This window comes from Megalopta genalis, chromosome 10 (genome assembly GCF_051020955.1).
Source record: "Megalopta genalis isolate 19385.01 chromosome 10, iyMegGena1_principal, whole genome shotgun sequence".
NCBI lineage: Eukaryota > Metazoa > Arthropoda > Insecta > Hymenoptera > Halictidae > Megalopta > Megalopta genalis.
In genome coordinates this window covers 12686322-12709431 of record NC_135022.1, presented here as the reverse complement: position 1 = coordinate 12709431, position 23110 = coordinate 12686322, and the positions used below count along the sequence as shown (strand labels likewise).

The 23110-nt window shown below is 43.8% G+C and overlaps 1 protein-coding gene across 3 annotated transcripts in view; it reads left to right on the top strand.

Moving 5' to 3' along the window:
* Cda5 (Chitin deacetylase-like 5) overlaps window positions 1-23110 on the top strand; it is a 102833-nt gene that overhangs the window by 56060 nt on the left and 23663 nt on the right. For all 3 annotated transcript variants that reach the window (XM_076524838.1, XM_033469911.2, XM_076524837.1), the window contains exon 4: window positions 20500-20674. In XM_076524838.1, the coding sequence (XP_076380953.1) occupies window positions 20500-20674 (175 nt within the window). The remainder of the gene's footprint in view (window positions 1-20499; window positions 20675-23110) is intronic.

Genomic DNA, 23110 nt, shown 5'->3' with positions numbered 1-23110 from the left:
GGTTATTAAATATAAAAGGTTAAATATTAATTATATATATTATAATATAATAATATAATATTATATATATAATATATAATATATATATACAATATTATAATAATAATATATAATACTAATATTATTAATTATAATAATTATATTAATAATATTATTTATTATTAATTATTAATTAATATTATTATTATTAATATAATACTAATATTATAATAATATATATATAATATTATAATATAATATTAATTATAAAAGGTTATTAAAAATAAACATTTCATTTTAATTCCATATAAGCACCTTAATTTTTATGAAAAATATAAACGTATATATAACAAATAAATGTAATTTAATAAATTTCATCCTCCTCGTTTGAAACATTTATTAGTATCATCAACGGTTTTGAAGGTATTTTACCGAGTCGATTTAAATGAGTCACCCCGTAATAACTGTATTTAAGTTTTGAGTTCAGTTTTTATTGTATGCTATTCTATTCTATTTTATTTTCTCCTCTTGTTAAATGTAGACAAGGCGAATGGGAAACGTAACTAAATACAAAATAACACAATTCTTCATTTATTATCAAAAAGAAATCGCAGAAAAGACAGAGAACTATGTGGAAAAAAGTTTCCGATCATGCTTCAAATGAATATCTTTATAAACGTCTCGAGCGGAGGAAGCAAATGTAAACACAACTCGTGCCTGTGAAAACGTGAACAAACGTTTTTACCGCTGAGGCATCTGAAACACAAAACATTTCAGTCAGCTGCGTTCAAACGATTTAAAGTTAAGTGCAATCGAACTTCTCAAGCGAGGTAATAGTGAAAGAAAAGTCGTAGAAATTATAGGATGCAGTCAGAATACGACAACTGATGTAAAAAAGAAATATAATGAAACAGGCAGTGTATATTTAACCGCGAGAAAAGTGGCTGTCCTTGTGCAACAAATAGAAAAGGCGATAGAAAATTGCGTGCAATTGTTAAAAATACGGGACGAGCAACATCGAAACAAATGATTGAACAGTGGATCTCGAGCGTTTGCAATCGTATTGTCAGAAATCGATTAAATGAAATGGACTTTTTATTTCGGAAGGAAAAAAAAACCTTCCCAAAACCCCTTCACTCACAAAGAAACGCAAGGAGAAAGACTTAAAGTTGTTTAATACGTTCTACCCGGCGCATTTTTTCGATGTCTCTATGATCGGCGTGCACGAGATGGCGGCACTTGTTTTGTTTCAGTATTTTTGCTTAGAATTCGTTAGAAAGTGCTTGTAAAGGTTTATTCCCGAATTTTGAAATATTTTAATAAATAAAATACTTACGCTTACTTTTGGTAATTTACCTGCGATTTTTATTTATTTAGTTTATCATATTTAGTTACGAGTCTCTCGTTTACGTGGAACTAGGGATGACGAAGGAAAATTTGTTTGGCTGAGATATAATAATATAATAATATAATGAAGATCTAATATAATAGATATAGATAATATAATATAATAATATAATAGATATAATATAAATCGATATAGATAATATAATATAATAATATAATAGATATAATATAAATCGATATAGATAATATAATATAATAATATAATAGATATAATATAAATCGATATAGATAATATAATATAATAATATAATAGATATAATAATTTAATGAAGATTGCATGAATTATAAAAATTGCATAGATTGCACAAATCGCATAGATCGCATAAATTGATTCACAAGATAAAACCTAAAGCTAAAGAGGAACTTCGACATGAGATAAAATTGTCGTGGAAAGAAATTTCGCATAGGATTGTGAAAACTTGGCAAGGTCAATGCCCCACCGTATTGAAAGTGTCGTACATGCACGTGGTAATGTTACAGAATATTAATAACTCAATGATCGAAAATTCTTTTTCCGATATATGTACTGATCGGAAACCTTTTCCCACACTTTCTCCGCGGTTTTTTTCTATAATAAATGAAAGATTGAATTATGTTATTTACTATATTTAGATCCCACCTACGTTCTCAATTCGTCTTAGCTGCATATAAGAACATTTTATAACTTCAAAATGCGAATATTCTTTGTAAATTGTATATTAGCATATATCAGGGGTGTGGTCAAACTTTTGATAATAAGAACATTTTATAACTTCAAAATGCGAATATTCTTTGTAAATTGTACATTAGTATATATCAGGGGTGGCCAAACTTTTGATAATAAGAACATTTTACAACTTCAAAATGCGAATATTCTTTGTAAATTGTACATTAGTATATATCAGGGGTGTGGTCAAACTTTTGATAATAAGAACATTTTACAACTTCAAAATGCGAATATTCTTTGTAAATTGTATATTAGTATATATCAGGGGTGGCCAAACTTTTGATAATAAGAACATTTTACAACTTCAAAATGCGAATATTCTTTGTAAATTGTATATTAATATATATCAGGGCTGGCCAAACTTTTGATAATAAGAACATTTTACAACTTCAAAATGCGAATATTCTTTGTAAATTGTATATTAGTATATATCAGGGGTGGCCAAACTTTTGATAATAAGAACATTTTACAACTTCAAAATGCGAATATTCTTTGTAAATTGTATATTAATATATATCAGGGCTGGCCAAACTTTTGATAATAAGAACATTTTACAACTTCAAAATGCGAATATTCTTTGTAAATTGTATATTAGTATATATCAGGGGTGGCCAAACTTTTGATAATAAGAACATTTTACAACTTCAAAATGCGAATATTCTTTGTAAATTGTACATTAGCATATATCAGGGGTGGTCAAACTTTTGATAATAAGAACATTTTACAACTTCAAAATGCGAATATTCTTTGTAAATTGTATATTAGTATATATCAGGGGTGGCCAAACTTTTGATAATAAGAACATTTTACAACTTCAAAATGCGAATATTCTTTGTAAATTGTATATTAGTATATATCAGGGGTGGCCAAACTTTTGATAATAAGAACATTTTACAATTTCAAAATGCGAATATTCTTTGTAAATTGTATATTAATATATATCAGGGCTGGTCAAACTTTTGATAATAAGAACATTTTACAACTTCAAAATGCGAATATTCTTTGTAAATTGTATATTAGTATATATCACACAGGGCTGGCCAAACTTTTGATAATAAGAACATTTTACTACTTCAAAATGTGAATATTCTTTGTAAATTGTATATTAACATATATCAGGGGTGTGGTCAAACTTTTGATAATAAGAACATTTTATAACTTCAAAATGCGAATATTCTTTGTAAATTGCATATTAGTATATATCAGGGGTGGCCAAACTTTTGATCACTACGGGCGACCTGTTTTTTTTAAATTATAGACGACGGTCTATCAACATCGTACGCGTCATGTGATCGTAAGAAAAGTAACAAACAATTTGAAGCCAAAAATAAGTTCAAATTTAAAATAAACATAGATGACATCAGACAGGCAGATGCCTGATGACAGTTTCAGACGTCCGACGCTTTCACCGGCCCTGGCGTATATGATCCCAAAACTTTTTTCGGAGAGGTCTGCCGTGGAGTTTGTGACCTTGGCAATATAATACCTCGACCATCATGCCTGGGACAATATGCAAAACGAAGGATAAACCCATTTGTAATGCTTAAGAAAATTAGGAAAGTAGATCGTAATTGTATAACAAAAGATTTCGCCCCATTATAATGCAATAAAAAAATAAAAGACCCGGTTTGATTGCTGCGAAGGTAATAAACCATTTTGCCGGTTCAAAGTTAACTTTACAAGGCCCGGTTTTTGTTTTTTTTTTGTTTCTCAGCCCTAATGGAATCCTTGTATATTGCCGGTTATAAGGGTAGAAACAGGTAAAGGAAAGACGTCCGGGATAATGACCTGAGCAAGGACCGTGGGGCGGATTACGGTAACCGGTGCTCCACTTATCGCCGGAGTCGCAATCGATTCCCGAAGTCACGCGAAGAAAGTTATAAAGCGTTACCGGGAACGGACGTTCGTCGGGCTTCCCAGCCTGTCGGCTGTCGGCGATTGTCCAGACATGCCAGCGGCGTCGATCCGGTCGACGCGGAAACGATTTTCCTCTTAATTTATCAGAGCAGGCCGGCGAAATAGCTGTTTTATAGCCCGTCGCGGGACACCTCTCGCGGCTCTCGACGACCGTTTTCGGTGCTTTTTTCTCCGCGCAAGCGCGCTGCTTTTTCCACGATCAGAAGCGAATCGAACGACCCGTATAAATCATCGAGATTTACGGGATCGCGTGGAAGGCGGGCTCCGAAACGCGGTACGTTTCGCAAGATCGACGGCGGCGGCGGCGTCGGCAGCTCTCGGCCCGATTCGAGCGTTAGATGACCGATCGCGATCGCAATCGCACGCCTGCTGTCGATCCTTCCCGAGAAACTGCGAGGCCGCCAGGAAATCAATCTGCGGCCGCCTATCGAATCGTGCGCCGCTCGTTGCGCAACGGGAAAGTCTGGCAATGAAACTGCAAACAAATCGGACCGGCCGCGTTCCCAGTGTTCAAACGGCCCCGCCGATCGACCGGGCCGGCCGAGGCACTCGCGCGCGATCGAGGCATTCTCCGCGGCTGCGGTCCGGCTCGCCGATTTTTTTGCTCGGGAACGCGCTCGCGATTGCGAAACGCCGGCTCGTTGCGCGATTGATCCGAGAAAACTGTATCAGTCGGAGAGAAATTGGTGCGTGCCGGCCGGGATCGGCGGAATCGGATGAAAATTGAATCGCGTGCGAGCTTCCGCGTAGAAATCGACGCGGGCCGAGCAGCTCCGTTTCGTTAATTATATCCGACTGCTGTGCGATGCAGTTTACATTAATAGGACCGAAGGTTTCCAGGCTGATTTACGAGCGCCGCCGCGGCGAGCCGTTCGCGCTCCGTGTTTCTCCTGTTGCCGATTCCCCGCCGTTCGCGGCGGAGCTCTCTTCCGTCCGCACGCGGCAATGTCTTCGTTTCCCGTCGCGCGCCGGCCAACGATACGCTTTCACCGAACCTCGGAATCGACCGCGCGCGAGTGTAAGACCGTAGAGCTTCTCGGTTGTTGCACGGTTTCAAGGTCCGAGACAAAAGAATCTGCCGCCGCGCAACCCGACCAGAAAAACCAACGAGATTACCTTGCCTCGAGATCTATAATAATTACGCCCGTTGCCTTTGCGTAATTGGACGCGCGTGCGCCCGCTCGCCCGCTCGCTCGCCTGTCAGCCCCGACCAGTCGCAACCGCTTCGAAACGAAACCGGCTCGTTCGTAATCGGCCGCGCGGCTCGTTTCGATCGCGTCCAGCCCCCTGGGACCGGTAACGGGCAATCAAATTGTCCCGCGATTGCGTCCCGAGTTGCGAGATTTCAACGTCGTTTTGGCAACTTTTAGGCCACGGACCGCAAACGCGGACGTAAACGCGAGCGCGGCGACGAGCCCCGCTCGGCACACCGGCCGCGCGGATATCGTCTCTCGCGTAATCCCGGCGGTCCGCAGTTGATTTTGCGGCACGACGTGACTCCGCTCCGAGGCACGGCGCGTTGCATCGGCTTGTTGCATTACCGCATTCCCCGGCGCACGCGGACGTGATTCGGGATCGTTGAGAGCGCAGTTTCGACCGCCGACGAATTAACCGCCGCGGCTGGAGCTATTTCATTTGCTCGACCTACGCTGCGCTGTTAACTGCGGCTAAACCTGCGGGAACACGACGCTGGGACGTGTTTTGTTCTATGAATAGGCTGCGGATCTCATCTCTGCGAATTCTCATCCTAGCGAATCGTCCGGGTTCGTTGAAAATATCGGCATTAGGCTGGATCGGATTCAGTTTCGTTCGACAGTGTTGGAATTATGGCTCTTTTACGCTGCCGGGTCTACGTTCGTTCTTGAATTGCATAGAGTATATACATTATTCGTTATCGTTAAATTTTCATATTATTTTCATCAGTCTGTGTGTTTTTTTTTTATTTTAAGCCCGTTTTTACAGAATTGCTACATCTCAGTCTTCCTTCCTTAACACTAGATTTACGGAACCAGTCAAGATGGCAGGTCACTAGTTTTTGAATTTACGATTATTTATTGAATTTACATGTTACTTACGGCAAATGTTGCAATAATACTCGTTAATGATCAGAATAAATGTCTTATTGTACTTCTATAAACTAATATGAAACAGCTGTGGGGGGAGGGGTCCTGCCGTACCATTTTCTCCACGGTAATAATGACTAGAAATGTTACGATTATAATAATTTCTTAGAAGAAGAAGAAGAAAAAGAAAATTTGTATTTATTATGTGCCTACATTCACTCGAATACTTAAATATTATAGGAAAAAGAACGGAATAACGTTCATACTGAACAGGATTTCAATGAGGATTTTTAGAAATCTCCATTACGAATGAGACTCGTTAAAGTACGTCGAGGGATAGAGACTGGCGAAGAATCAGCGATTCAACATATTTTAGGCGAACAGCTAATGTACACTCGTCTTGAATTTTCTGACACTGGCGGTAAACGTCATCATTTAAAAAATGTAAAAAGGTTCGGTCGCACTAAACCTCGACGATTGGGACGAGATTTCGTTTTTTTTTTATGGATAGATTGCAGACCCTTCGGCAAATTCTCATCCTGGCAATAAAAAAAAATTCGTTCCTCGAGGCCGGCATCTCCGAAGAAACGAAAGGTACCGCTAAATTGACCACTTTCGACCCGAGAACGCTCCGGCTCCCCGCCCAATTTCCTGACCTCAAACATCGAACAAATTCCTCGGCGATACGTTCGCCTAGAAATCGGTCGTACAGGGTGGACACGCGCCTTAAACCGTTCAAGCTGACCGATATTATGCAAGCCGTGTTCCAGTTTTAAAGCCCCGCTTCGGTATTCCAGCTCACTTTCACTCATTCACTCGCCAGCTCTTTTATCATGGCTCTCCTCTCCCTCTCTCTCTTTCTCTCTCTCGCTCGCTCCCAGTTCGTTCTCCTGCTCGTTCTCCGTCCCCCTCGTCCCCCCGCCTGTTCTCGCCTCTCTTTCTCCGAGCGTGGTTCCCTCTTTGCCATTCGCACGACTTTCACTTCTCTCAGCTTCGCGAGTCGTTGGTTCCTCGCCCCGCGCGTCCTTCCTCCGAAACTTCCACCGAGGAGTACGCCTTAGAAAACCGCAGTCCCATGATGTATGGGCTCGTTGGATCGGAAGCGTGGAAGAGCCACGCTCCCTCGCCCGACGAGAGAGCCGCGGCTTCCTGCTTCCGCGAGGGTCCGCGACCGCGACAATTTCGCGCCTCTCTTCGCATCCGCGGACCGCGTATCGGGTGTCCCGCTCGACGAAAGCTCGCCGATTCAAACGCGGATCCGCCGAGACCGCGAGCGAACGTTTTCGCAAGCGGCCTCGACGCCGCGCTACGTGCTGTTTCCCAGCAGTTGCGTGCTTCGCGAGAGAAAAAAAAAAGGTAGCATTAACTCGCTCCCGCGGACATTTTGTCCCGTCACCTTTACGCGTTTCCCCTCGCGAGGCGAGTCCCCTGTTCTCATTACACGCCCCGGCCGCCTCGATTTTCCACGCGTAAAACTGCTAATCAGTCGTTTCGAGCCTCAACGATCTTGTGATTTACGGCCGAGCGAGCCGGCTACTCGAGGCGTTGATCGTTAACAAGACCTACCGGGAAACAATCGTCCGAATATCCCGCCGCCAGGAATTCCGCGGAACAGGACAGCGTTTTACGAGCTCTTGCACGCGCTTAGGCACGATTAGCCGCGTTTATTTATTTATTTATTTAGTACTCGGCGGGCGTGGAACTTTATTCATTCGACTGTTGCGCGTGTATATAAGTTCGGTGTTTTGCAAGTCATCCGTTTGGAAAGCTGAAATTACTTTTGCAACTACCCAATACGTACAAAGTCGTGGAAACACAGAATGTATGCGCATAAATATATCTTTACGATATGAATAATCGTAAATTAAGCAAATTGGTGACCTGCCATTTTTACGGGTTCCGTAAATCAAGTGTTAAATACTATGGGAGAAGAGAAGAAGAGTACACCCAAAAATGGGATCTTACCTAGGTAGACATCGACAAGTTAAAAAAATTCGCTTTAAACGAGGCCGGGTTGCCGGTAAAAAGGACATCCGTCATAAAATATTTTATATCTGTAAGCTACTCACTCGAATATAGAAATTGATTGAGGCCGTAAGTCTACAACAGGAGAACTGTCACTGATGATTTTGTGTAGAAAGCTAAGATCAGAAATAGCACGCCTATGCTAACAGGTGAACAGATTGAAAGTTATAATATTAATAGTAATAATAATAATAATTTATCCATGCACACGGGTAAAAAAGACCGTTTGTTACAAAAGAAGAAGTAAAATAAATAGATCTTCGCAAAAAGATACGCCGTAATTATGATCGGTGCGAGATATATTGCTCGTCCTGTCTTATGTTTACTTTAATTTCAATTTCATTCATTTACATACACGGGCGAACACCCATTTCTACGATGCAGAACAAAGGTAGACAATTAATATGCTACGCAACGAAGTAAAAACCTGTTGAAATTTTCCAATTAGATATTTGTATATGTCCGTACGGCACGAAATTACGTGTCCTCATTAACGGTGTTAATCGCAACGGTCTCGCTCCGAGCCGGCAATTTCGCGAGCATCGCTTCGGTTCCCACGTCGTCGGCAGACTTCCTGCCGCCAAAGTCCCGATCCGCGAGTCGTCCATGCGGCAGCGATCGATCGATTAATCCTGCGGCAGCTGAATCCGCCGCGACCAGCTTACCCTTTTCCGCTGTCCTATTACGGATAAAGCGATTCGCGAGTCGCGAGTCGCGCTGCCCGGCCGCGGGCACGTCTCGATCGCGGAGTCTCGATCGCGAACCAGCGGAAACAATGGACGTTGATTGATGGAGCGAGCGGCCGGCTTAAATCACGGATACCTTGTTACACCGGGGGCCGGTCGATTATCCCTGTTACGTGTGCGGATCGAGCGAGCGATTGCCGCTTTGGTCACGGAGCAACATCGAGCCGGAGCTATCCGACCGATATCGGGTATCATCGTTCGCCGTTTTTCATTTATACGCGATCCGCGCACGCTCGACGCGTTTCACCATTTAACCGGTCGGCCGACCGAATTGCAGAGACCCGAGAAGATCGATGTCCGTCGATCGGTTCGATGAGACTTTAGTTGGTGGAAATTCGTCGGAATTCGTGCCGCTCGGAAATTCTTGCGGCCTTCGCATCGGCCGAGGATCGGGGACCCTTCCCGTGGGCCTCGAACGGAGCGAACGGCCGAGGAACCGTTCTTCCCGTTGACATTGAGACGATCGGCCGAGGCCGTCCGCAAGGCCAGCAGGAAAAATCGGAAAGCATGGGTTCCGAGCGGGACTCGGCCGGCCTTCGAGGAATATGGGACACAAAAGGATCATTTCGACCGGGGATCCTGGTACCGTTCCCTGCTACGACCTTTCCCGAAACGGCCTTGGGCCTGCGGCAAGGTTTACGACCCCGACGACAAGGCGTTCCGAAAATTCTTTGTCCCGGCCCCGGGGCGGATCGGAGCGGGGCGGAGCGGAACTCGCCCGATCACCGCGCCGCGCGAACAGATGCTTCCGATAAGGTCGCGACGCCGACGCAACGATCTCGACGACCGGCTCCGAAGTAAATTGCATTCCTCTCGGGCCCGCGCGTCGTCGGGCCCGGTAATCGATTTCTCGTTGCGCGTCCTCGCCGGTAATGGACCGCCGACGCGGATCTATCCGCTGGCTGACATTTTGCTCCGCTATCGCGTAAAGTGTAATGCGATGGAGCGTCACGGCCGATGACGAGAGAAGTTTCAGAGGCGTTCTAGAAAGGCGAGCCCCGTTGCAGCCGCTGCGCCGAACGGGCCGCGAGTGCAGCCGAGCTCGATTAAATGTCAGACGCGATCGGAAAACGCGTGAGAGCCCACCCTAGCCGAGCGGAATCCGCTCGTGGCCCGCTCGTCTTTCTCGATAGCGGCGCGAGAGACGCGGCATTCTTCCAGCAACGATTTCATGGATCATAGAACGCCGCGCCGGCTCCTCGCGAATGCGATCGAGATCGCACACTCGCCAGGATAAATACCGAGGTAAATGCCGATCGTCCCCGGACACGCCTCCGATTGCTACTCTCGTTCGTCGCGCCGCTCAATTTCGCCGCCGCCCGTTCTTCTCCTCCTCGGCGAACTTTCTTCGTCCGCCGTAATACCTGTTTAGAAATTATGCTGCTGCCTCTATACTGCACCATCGTCTCTCTATTCGAATATCTCGATCCGCAATGTTGCATAGGAAACGTACGCTTGCACTCGAATTATGCCACTTGTCCGATCGGTTCCCGGAAGACGCGAAAGTGAACGCTTTGTTCGATCGTGCGCGAACGCGGAGATCAATCTCTGCTAGCAAATTAGCAGTTTTCGATGAGTCATCGAGAATAAATCAATAGCTAAGAATTATATATTAGAATTAATATGAAACTTCTGCGTATTCGACAACGTTGAAGAACTTATGGATATCGTACCAGGCTCAATCGTGTTTTCTCCATTGGAAATAGCGCGCACTGTCTCAAACTAGTAACTCTAATCTTTCACTATGCTCAAACAGTATTTACAGCGCATTACTTAATATAATTTCGCAACGTTATTATTATTAGACTGTGGATCTTTCTGCAAAATAAAATTATCTAAGTTAATGAGACACGTAAGTTTAATGGAAATGTCGTCCCCCTTTTCATAATTCTAATAAATTGAAAGCAATTTAATAATATCCTTGAATTCTTGTAACGTGTCTACAGTTTCGTATTTGATCCACGAATTTTTGTCATACATAAATGCATAAAATCCGTAGTCCGGTTATTATAGTCTGTCGAGGTTTAGCATATGAATATAAAGAATTATGGTTATCGTACTTTCGTTTTATTTTTCATTTTTACTTTAGCTCTCCGTCAAGTCATTCCAAACGTCTGCATTTTTTTTCTTTTTTTCCTGTAACTTTTTTACTAATGGATAACTTTCCGTATATATTCAATAAATAAATATTAATTAATCGATAATAAGTGTTACATTTAAGAATTATTCAATGCTTTGATTAATGGCAATATTTCGTGTTGTGACTAGTATACTCATCACGCGTCTAAAGGTGATCACAATTCGCTGTTCAAATTGCAATCTTGGTGAGAACTAAAATACAGGGTGTCCCAAAAATGTCTCGCAATCCGAAAGCAGGGGATTCCTGAGGTCATTTGAAGCAACTTTTTGCGATCCGCGGCTTCGTTTACAAATTATTAACGAAAAATAGTGACCAATTAGAGACAAGATCATTTCGGGTGACAAGATCATTGCGGGTCGCCGCGCGTCAGTCGAGCTCGCCTCTTATTGGTCAGTGTTTTCCGTTAATAACTCGTAAACGAAGCCTCGCAGAAAATTTTCGCAAAGGAAAAAGTTTCTTCGAATGACCTCAGGAACCTCCCATTTCCGGATTGCGAGACCTTTTCGGGACACCCTGTATATCCGCGAACTTTAAGCTGTCTCGAATATTTGGTGGCTAAGACGAAACAGAACGAACAAATAATTATTGATATATTTTTATTTGTTCGTTCCGTTTCGTCTTAGCCACCAAATATTCGCGATAATTATTGATATATTTTTATCGCGAAAAAACTGTGCGCAGTGTGAGCGAAGTACTATGCTTCGTTAGTCATCACTGCGTCCCTTATCTTGCACACTTTTCCAAGAGATCGCAAGAGCCAACCGGTTATTCGAATGATCCAACGACTATCGGCACGTACGGCACTGTTTCTCGGCGGATCGCCGGCGACGCGGCGCATTTCGCGGCCCGCACCCTCGAAATCTAGATAGCGACGGGTACGAACGAGGAGCGGCGGTCGCGCTCATTGTGACGAAAAATTACAAAACTCGTTGAACGGCGCAGAACGGCGAGCTGCTGGCGATTTCGCAACGGAGCTGCGGTTTTCGGTGGAGAAGTCTTTTTATGAGAGAGACACTCGTTGAATTTTCACATGCCGCGGCGGGGAGGGGGTTGCCAGGAACGAGCGACCGACTGAGCAAGCAAGCGACGGATCGTGGATGTAAAGTTACACCATTCCGCCTTATTGAATGTTGCAGAAATGTGAGAACACGGTATTACCCGGGCTACGGGGAACGGCGAACGCGACCCGCGACTTCGCGGCCCGCGCCCGCGGTCTCATTATCGCCGACAATAAAGCCATCCAGGGGGGAAGATTTCATTCGGCGCGTTACCGCGAAACGATTACGCTATTGTAACGGTCGTAACCGGCCCGGCCCGGCGCGGTCGCCGGTGCAACGCGGTCTTCGGATCGAGCACAATGGGATCCGACGCTGTTCTCCGGTTCGCGGATTCGGTCGAACGCGAGTTACATACCGCAAGTCTTACATCTTATGCCTTGTGGCATAAAGGAACGTATCGTACGCGATCGATCTTCGAAAGGAACAACAATGTTTTTCTACCGGCGCGGCGTGCCTTTTCCCGCTTACGCAACGAGCGACGTAAGCAAAATGTCGATCGTAGATTTTCCCATAATTAAATTAATAGGATGACGCGCGGATCGGAGAACTCTCGACAGCGTGCGTATGCCGGCAGATCGAACCGACGCGTTCGTCGGAGTCGAAACTGATGTAACGAAAGCCGGTTCGAGAAGTACAGTTTAATCCTCCCTCTGAAATTGTGTACGGAACTGAACAATTTGGGAAGAGGAGATACGAGCCGTTTATTTTGAAAGTTGCATAAAAAAATTGTACTTAGCGTTGCCGTTAACTGGATTTTTTGGAAAAAGTGATTTATGCCGCTTTCAAATTGCCGATTGTCGACAATAATCTTCCGAAATTGTTTAGCTTTGTACACAATCCGAGCCGATTGCCGTGCAATCAGATCGATTGCCGTGCACGTATATAAAAACATCGGCACTTTTTAAAACTCCGACGATGATTTATACGGGCCTACTTAGGACCCGAGTTGTACCATGATTGATGAAACTACCCCATCCAAATATATTACGATACAGGCGCAGTAAATTCTTCACTGCCAGAACGTGGTCAAAAATGGGTGATTTGGAAAGCGGAGGTACGAGGTACATTATACGAGCCTTGTGCCCCGTCTACAACTTGAAAAGTTAACTGAACCTTTTTGGGTTATCAGGTATTATATATTGCCGGCTTAGCTTAATTACCTGCTGGAAACGTCAAGGTTTTGTACCTTGGCCCTGGGTAATTTCGGTCCTTTCCGTGGCAATACGGCAGACGGTGGAACGAAGTGGATCGACGGTACGACTCCGCCTTGATCGCATGTTGATCGTGGCGCGGAGAGCGCAGCGGGTTCTCTCGATTCCGCGTAATTTCAATTAGCGCGATGTACCTGGCCGGCCGCCTGCGTCGGATCGCTGATAGAAAGTACCGTCGCGGTAATAAACCAGGCCACTGGTTTTTGCGATGCCGGTCAAAGAAAATCTCCGACGCGCGTCGAACCCTTGCCGCATGACTTCGTATCGCGAGCATCGAATACCGGGAAACTTTGCAACGGCAACGATACGGCGCGGCGGTAGCCATTTTGTTTCGCAGGTCGGTCCCTTCTGTGCCGGGGAAAATCGAGCGGGCCCCGGCTCGAAAAAACCCGCGGATTCCAGCGAGACGGACGAGGCTTTGTTGCTCGAGTGGCACAAGGATTAAAGGGTGTGCGTCAACGTTGCGAAAGCGGTCGTCGCGCGTTCGATCGGGCCAGTCCTGATCTAATTAGTCGCATTCCCGGCGATCAACGTCGCCGGTAGCGCGCGGCGCGTTGTTAGCTGTTACGCGAGCCTTTCCTTCCCAGCGACGCCGACACAATTCGCGTTTTCGAATCGTTGCCCAATTCTCTCGGGCGACGCTCGAAATTTCTATGCGCCGATCGCCGATCGCCGATGCCTCCCATCTTATCGGCATGCAAAATTTCATTAGCGGTCGCGTCGGATGCGCGCTAACGACACTTGCTCAATCGCTTTGTCGTTCTCTCGACGTTCATGGGAAGCCGAGGAAATCTGCCCCTGTTGCGCAAACCGTTCACGGTGCAATTAGAAAATACGGAATCGACCGGTGACATTGCTAATGAAAATCGCGGCGCGGCGCGGTTCGTCGGGCTCTTGCCCGAACGCGCGAAGAATTCGATGTGCGCTGCCGCCCGAGAATATTTCACCCGTTGCGATAGCCGCGGTTTACAGAAAAAGAGAAACTCGGCCGTTTGTTTGCGTTTCGTTCGAAAACGCAAGCTTATTCCACGCCGCTGGAACCGCGCTCGGAACTTTTTCTGGATCGATGCGAGCGCTCGTTTCGATCGCGCACGGATTCTTCGGCAAATGCTTCGACGGTGCATGTATTTGCTCGACGATGTAATCTCCTATTCCGCGCGTTAGAGTGTCTGGAACTGGCATTCCTTCAATTGCAACAGAAGTGTAGACAAAGACGTAAACTGTCAACGATTTCATAACCGCAACGACAAGACCGTCGAGCTAGATTCTTGAAAAAGATTCTGTCCCCGTGCGAAAAACGCTCCTGCTTTTTCTGCAAACGTTCAGTGTACATATCTACCTTGCTTCTCGAATTCTTTACGTCAATTCTTTCCTTCGGAACGAAACGCTGCGACGATGTTGTTTCCTAACTTTTTCCGCGAGCGAACCATAATATTCCTCAAATTTGTTCAATTATTCTTTCGATTTGTGCGCTCTCGGTGGACGGTTCTCTCTCTTTCGTATTCTTCGTGCGAAATTCTCTAGAAACTTCTGCATAACTTTCGCCGAGTTTGTAGTAATTTCGAATAATAAACGCCTCTCGTCGAATCGAATGTCGCTTTATTTTTGTTCGCCGCAATGTTTCTACGCGTCGAATATTAATCGCTTGACATACCATTTTCATCGCAGTTGCTGCGATTAGGAATTTTTCGATCGCAATCATTTCGTAGAAGGGAAAGAAAATTGATGCTTATCGTGTGCCTAAATCTACTCGAATGCTTAAATATTGATGTCAAGAGATTAGAGTTTTATTCCAATTTTAAAGGATAGAATAACATCTATACTCAGTAAGTTATTACTAGAAATTTTCATGTGTCGGACTCGTTAAAGTACGGCAAGGGGTTAAATAATGTGTGGCGGTCTGATACAAAAAACGTAAATGGCATGAAATTTCAAAGAATCTATGTGAAGTTTCAGCCAACTACTCTCTAAAAACGAATCAAGTTCGTACTGCGAGCCTCTCGTTAGTCACTGTTTCTCGCTAATAGCTCGCCAACAAAGATGCAGATTCCATTTCCGCCAAATGACCTGGGAAACTCCCCATTACTAAATTGCGAGACGCTTTTTAAACAGCCCTAACCGCTGTCGAAAGTTCAACTCTAAAAAATGGATACCCTGCATAAAAATATATACTTAGTATTTTCCTTGTACCTGCGGAACAAAAGGCCATAGTATTATCAGGTAGGCCGTGTTTTTTTGCGGCACGGCTGACACTGGACCACAAAACTGGCAGCGAGTCGAAGAGATAATGATTAGCGAGGTATGAAAACGGATTACGAAGTTTGGGTGTCTGTCCCATTACACCGAGCTCTAAGAATGAATCAATTTCGTACCGTGAGCCTCTCATTAGTCACTGTTTCTCGCTAATAGCTCGCCAACAAACCTGCAGATTCCATTTTCGCCAAGGGAAAGATTACTTCAAACGACCTGGGAAACTCCCCATCTCTGGATTGCAAGACGCTTTTTAAACAGCCCTAGAACCGCTGTCGAGGGTTTAACGCTAAAAAATGGATACCCTGCATAAAAATATATACTTGGCATTTTCCTTGTACCTGCGGCACGGCTGACACTGGACAACAAAACCGACAGCGAGTCGAAGAGATAATGATTAGCCAGGTACGAAAACGGATTGCGAAGTTTGGGTGTCTGTCCCATTACACCGAGCTCTAAGAATGAATCAATTTCGTACCGTGAGCCTCTCATTAGTCACTGTTTCTCGCTAATAGCTCGCCAACAAACCTGCAGATTCCATTTTCGCCAAGGAAAAGATTACTTCAAACGACCTGGGAAACTCCCCATCTCTGGATTGCAAGACGCTTTTTAAACAGCCCTAGAACCGCTGTCGAGGGTTTAACGCTAAAAAATGGATACCCTGCATAAAAATATATACTTAGCATTTTCCTTGTACCTGCGGCACGGCTGACACTGGACAACAAAACCGGCAGCGAGTCGAAGAGATAATGATTAGCCAGGTACGAAAACGGATTGCGAAGTTTGGGTGCCTGGAAAACGGGCGAGCCTGTCCCGTTACACCGAGCCTTTCATCGTTAAAAACGCTCCGACCCGAAGCTGGCTTCCGATGCTATTCACGTCCTGGCCACTGCCTTAGCGGGACAATTAACAAAAGAAACACGAAACGATAAGTAAATAGTAAATAAGCGAGCCGGAACGTGTCGGAACGACACAGTGGACGGCCGCGCGCCGATTGTTCCAATTATATCGTCGACGCGGTCTTGTTTCTCCGCGCACGCAACATTCCGAATTCGGTAAACTGGCATTTACGCGGCTGCGTGGATCGATGTTATCGCCGCGTGGAAATCCGTTTTTCCACCGTTGTTACCGTTATTGCCCGTTTTCATCGTGCCGAACACGACCCTTCGACGCGGCCGTGAGCGCCGTTTCGAGGCACGTAACAGCGCGAACGAACGCGGACAGCTCTTTCCGCGGGGCTTTGACATAACTCTGTCGACGATACTGTATCGGATAATGGATATCCGAGATATCGGAGCGAACACGGGAGCAGCTCGCGAAATACCAAGTAAAAGTGGAAGTAAGAATTTCCATGTAAACGGGCCGCGCTCGGCGGCGTTGTTCTACGGACACATATTCTCACGTCGAATGTGCGGCCAGGAATGGCGCAAGTCACGTTTCCAACAAATCAATTCGTCGGTCGCCGGCGGTGCCGCAGTCCCACGATACCATACGATACCGCACGATGTGCCAGAAACCTTCAACGGGATAATCGACGCGGTCCTCGGCCGGGACACAACGGCGGAAAACGAGTTGCGAACGGATCGATTCGCATCCGACGAAATATTATTACTCGTTGAAGAGCAGGCCGTGTCCATTTCGAATGATTTCCTCGAGGTTTCGCAAGGCGTTGCAGCCGCGCAGCCTCGCCAGGGGGTCGCTGATACCGGTGTGTACCTTGAGCTGCTTCTCCAGCTGCTGAGCTGGCAACGAAACCGTGTAAACCGTGTTCTTATGATTGCTAATTACCATTACAAAACAGTCGTTTTCTTCTGCTCGCGAGCGCGTCTTCGCACACGCGATCTCTTTCACTGCGTCATCCTGGATTTAGTACTTTCATGTTACAGCATTACTTTGTGCATATTGTACTTATGCATAATTGTGCTTGTGCATTGTATACTGTACTTATGGATTATATGAGTCGTTTATTTTGAAAGTGGCATAAGTCGGTTTGTTTTTAAGTCGATATATTTAAGGGTTTGCGTTTCAACACGTTTCAAAATATGGATGCTAACTTTCGAGAAGATTTACTTGTATTTGTTATCTCACCACTTTTCATCGCGGTAAAGTGACTTATGCCACTTTCAAAATAAACGGCTCATATATTGCGTAAATATATTATAATAATATTATAATATAATATAAATAATAATATAATATAAATATATTATAATAATATTATAATATAATATAAATAATAATATAATATAAATAATAATATAATATAAATATATTATAATATATTATGCGTAAATTGAAAATGATCGATATCGTGTTCGCGTGACGATATCTAATTGCATGACCCTCGATCGTTGAATTATTCCCACTAAATGTACCTACCTGGAGAATGCGTGATTTCTCCCTGCTGCGTGCTGAAACACACCGGGAAACAATGGATATTTCGATTGCATCGATCGTAGGATTAATAATGTCAACCTTATGCACACGAATACATTGACATTTTTGGCCAGTCAGATATGCATGTTTGAAGCAAAGTCGGGCAACATTTTATTCGTCCGATTCAAATCGGATTAAAATCTTGTTCGAATAAGAATTTATTCGTACAGAAATCCATACGGAAAATAATTGATTTGAATAAAAATCATAAAACATAATGTGTGTGTGTGTGTGTGTTTTTTTATAGTTCATCGATATATTTCGTCCATATTATTGTTTCGAATTGTTCGAATAAAGAATTTTCGGACAAAGAATTATTCGAATAAAGAATTTTCGAACAAAGAATTATTCGAATAAAGAATTTTAGAACTAAGAATTATTCGAATAGAATAATATAAGAACAGAATGGAATAATTTATGACGAATAGTGAATTATTCGATTGAAATGTTCGGCTAAAATGAATTCATTCGGATAATTATCTTAGATAAATATTTATTCGAAAGAATCCGAGAATAATACCGAACTGCAGTTTAAAGCAACAATTGCGAAAATTGTTCAGCAGCTGAGCCTCAGCTAATCAATGTCCTTTTATTTATGTATCATTACGTCTTGTGTAACAAAGGGCTAATCGCGTATATAAATTTATTTAATATTTGATAATCCATCTGCACGAATCAAAGATTCACTAATATATAAATTTTTATCATTATATAAATACTGAAACCTGTTTGTATTCCCATCGATTTCTCACCAATCAGAAGACACTTTCCATTGGCCGGCTGAACAAATAAGAAATATTGCCGGTTAACGAGTACGCACGGCAGATTACGAAAAATTCGGCGCCGAGCTCCCGCCGAGGATGATAAGAGCGTCTCGGCGCCGTCCAGGCGGTTTCGCGAGCATTCGCAAGCATTCGCGAACGCTGGTGTCCGAGTTTCTCGGGTACGCACCGGCGCAAGGTCGACCAAAAATCCGGTTACTTATTCTCGGTTGCGCAATCCACCGCTTCGTACACCGCTCACGTTTCATTGCGGCCGTTTCGTGCACCGATACACCGGCCGCGGCCGCGGCCGCACGAAACATTGCCGCTAATAACTCGCCTAACGTCCACTTAACCCCTCGACTGCGCCAGATAAGAACCGGCGATCCCCTATGAATAGCAAATTTTTAGACTTTCACGGCCCGGTCGTCGCGACGCGATCATTCTCATTGTCAACTAGTGTTCCCATGACAGTGTCCTTTAACCATTTGCACTCGAAGCGACTTTAACTCGAAATCTGAGATAGTTTCTTCGTTCTATAGTGTTTCCATTTCGCATAACTTACCGCATTTTATGCATACGACATTGAATTTTGTGACTCGAGCAACACATGCGCTTCGTAATGTTTTTTAAATGTAAACAAATTCGACGATGTTAAAATTATTTTGAAACATATAACATATTTGTTTATATATGAATTAATATAACGATATAACGATTTTTGATATCGCCTCGGAGTCGCCACTCGAGTGCAAAGGGTTAACATTTGAACGGCGGGGCTCGACACCGTTTGGACCATGAGTAAAAATATTGTTACTTCATCAACTAGTTGCAGAAAAATTCATTTAAATTTTCACACGTTTGATTAGGGTGTCCCAAAAATGTCTCGCAATCCGGTAATGGCGAATTCCTCGGATCATTTGAAGCAGTTTCTTCCTTTACAAAAATTTTCCCCGAGGCACCGTTAACGAGTTATTAACGAAAAACGGTGATAAATAAGAATCGAGTACGACTGACGCGAGGCGGCCCAGCCAACCAGCGCACGAAACCCAGTTCGGCTCATTGGCTCGGTCCCCTCGCGCCGGCTGAGCTCGCCTCTCATTGGTCACTGTTTTTCGTTAATAACTCGTTAACGTTGCCTCGGAGAAAATTTTTGTAAAGGAAAAAGTTGCTTCGAATGACCTGAGAAACCCGCCACTTTCGGATTGCGAGACATTTTTGGGGCACCCTGTATAATATGAATTAAATATAATGCAATACAATACAATACAATACGGTACAATATAATACAATACAATACAATACAATACAGTACAATACAATATAATACAATACAATACAATACAATACAATACAGTATAGTATAATACAATACAATACAATATGATATAAAAATCAAATTAAAATAAAAATAAAAATTAAACAAAATTAAATGTAATTAAATTAAATTAAGATGTACAGAAAAACTTAACTAGGATCATCCTAAAAAATATGTTGAAGAAATTCATAAATAAAATAATCAAAATTATCCAATAGCAGAGTTATTTTGTCATCAAAAAATCCACCGTTCCGCGCCTAACGTGCGTTCGAAACGAAACTACGATCGATCGATCTTTACGCATTCGTAGCGATTGCGAAGACGTTAACGACTCTACTCCGGTTTGCCCATAAAGAAGCGTTTGCTCGGCGAGCGGAGTTTGTTCCGGAAAACAATCCATGAGAACGGGAGTGCGAGCAAATATCCGCGTTACGTTTATGGGAATGGGTGCGCTAACGCGAAATGTGATTGTGTGTCCGCAGGATGCCAGCGAAACATCCCGAGAAGCGCCAGAGCCAGCAGAAACGAAGCAGCATTGGAATTCGAATGTCCGGAAGAGTTTGGATACTATCCTCATCCACGCGACTGCACGCAGTACTATGTCTGCGTGTTCGGCGGTGCTCTGCTCGAGTCCTGCACGGGCGGATTGATGTACAGGTCAGTACTTTCGAAAGCTGTATGTATTACGAGAATTACGGAAGCCGAGAGGCTGTTAAACGACAATGCTCAAGGGCAAATTTTAGGAGACCCTCGTCGAGAGTCCTTGCCTGCAAGCGTAACATTGTGCAGGACAACCCGAAAATTATGACTGCGCCTCGGCCACGCTTCGTTCGCGTGTAGGTGTTCATATTTTATCCCAATTCTCGTTGTAAAAAAATTATGGTACCTTTACTCGAGTATACGGGGTGCCCAAGTAGTCTCGGAACACCCAAGTAGAGCAAAAATAACCTGTTTGTCCCGCGAACAAGGTTTTATAATCGGCTACAAGGGCTATCACGATTTCAACGTTAATTATTAACTTCTTTTATTTATCATTAACGTCCTTGGAGCCGAAGAGCCGCGTGTCAGGCGTCGCGGAATAAAGAGCTAATTTGTCGGTCGACGAACGAGCGGGGTATTTAAACGTGGCGTAATTTACTATCTCGTAGAAAGTCTCGGGACTCGTTTTCAAGCACACCGCAAGAAGATAGAGATCTCTTCTGGGACACGAACGGTCCTCGCAAAGTACCGTGGTTCGACCGTTCTCCGCGGATAAGTGGATAATCGATCGAGAAGACAAAACGACCGGGCGGACGGGCTTCACGGTGTGCTCTCGCGCCGATACGTGGAAACGGTTCAGGAACGGCCGACTAATATGGGCAGGAATTAGCAACGGATTGAAACGCGACTCGATACCACGCTGCTTTGAATCGAAAGCGAGACGCAACCGAGGCATTGTCGTCCAGATATAGGCTGCTTCGGCGAGGTTTTAATGGATGGGTTCTCCCCGATTCCCAGGGCCCCCTTGTTGCGAGACATCGCGGAGGTTTCTATTTCTTGCGCTCCTCCGGGCCCGCAATGAATTTCATCCGGAACCATTGGATTCGCAAACCTGATTCCCTGTAATTATTGGGTTGGCAACTAAGTAATTGCCGATTTGTTCAATGAAATAAAAAATTTTTTTTGTACTTGGAACGGAGTTTAAGCTGTAATGTATTTTACATTTTGTTCGATGATCTTTTGCCAACTCTCTGACAACTTGAAAATTCCACGCTCGTTGAAAGTCTGATCGTTTTCGGCCAAAAACTGAGTTAAGTGAGATTTTACAGCGTCTTCGTCGTTAAAAGTTTTACCACGAAGGGAGTTGTCCAGGGATCGAAATAAGTGGTAATCCCATGGCGCGAGATCAGGGCTATATGTTGGGTGTAACATCGATTCCCAACCAATATCCATGAATTTTTGCCGAGTGGACAAAGACGTGTGCGGCCTAGCATTGTCCTGCTGGAAAATGACACCTTTACGATCGACCAATTCTGGTCGCTTTTCCTTGACCGCTGCATTCAATTTGTCCAGTTGCTAACACTCACGGATAATAAAAAATAACATAATAATAATAATAATATCATAAAAATGGGAGTGAGAGACATCTATAACTGAAATCGGCAATTACTTAGTTGCCAACCCAATACATCCCCGACAGTACATTCGATCGCTCACGCGAGTCCACGGGGTTCCAGGCGCCGATTATTTTTCTTTTTCGTTCCTTTTCGTTTATTTAATACCCGCGGTTCAAGGCCTTTCGTTACAAGGCTAAAGAAAATAAGTTCGTAGTGCATGAATAAACAGTTTAACGCTGAACCTACCACAGCGGTCAAAATAACCGGTTTCATATATTTTTCATTTTAAAATCGTTGAAATTATGGAGACTTTCTCGCTGGAATTGGTTGAATAAATTTCTTCATTGGAGCAGGCGTTGTAATAAAAATGGCACAGGGTCTAGGTAAATTCAGTGTTATCGTTCTTATAAAGCGGCACGCGTCAGTCATTTTTAGTGTTCGGTTGCTTTAGTGCTAAAACCGAAAAGTAAGTTACAAAAGAAATACAAAGAATAAGAACAACGGTTAGCATTTTTACATGTAAGATTTGAGCAATTATGTTCGCCAAATGTAGTCCCACAAGTCCGAAGAACAAGAGGATGGTTTGTTTCCAAGGCGGCGCAAAGGAGTACGAAAATTTAGCAATCGTAGTACTTCAGAATATGTGATCAGCTAATTAATGATCTTGTATATTAGGTCATTAAGTATGAAATGCATAGTTCACTCTATAAATTTTACTATAAAATCTAGGCGTTTGATACTTGATCACCTAACGCAAGCAAGAGGTCTGTTCTTGTTGTTCGACGTTGACCGATAATACAGGGTGTCCCAAAAATGTCTCGCCATCCGAAAGTGACGGGTTCCTCAGGTCATTCGAAGCAACTTTTTCCTTTACAAAAATTTTCTCCGAGGCACCGTTAACGAGTTATTAACGAAAAACAGTGACCAATGAGAGGCGAGCTCGACTGGCGCGAGGCGATCGAGCCAATGAGCCGAACTGGGCTTCGTGCGCTGGGTG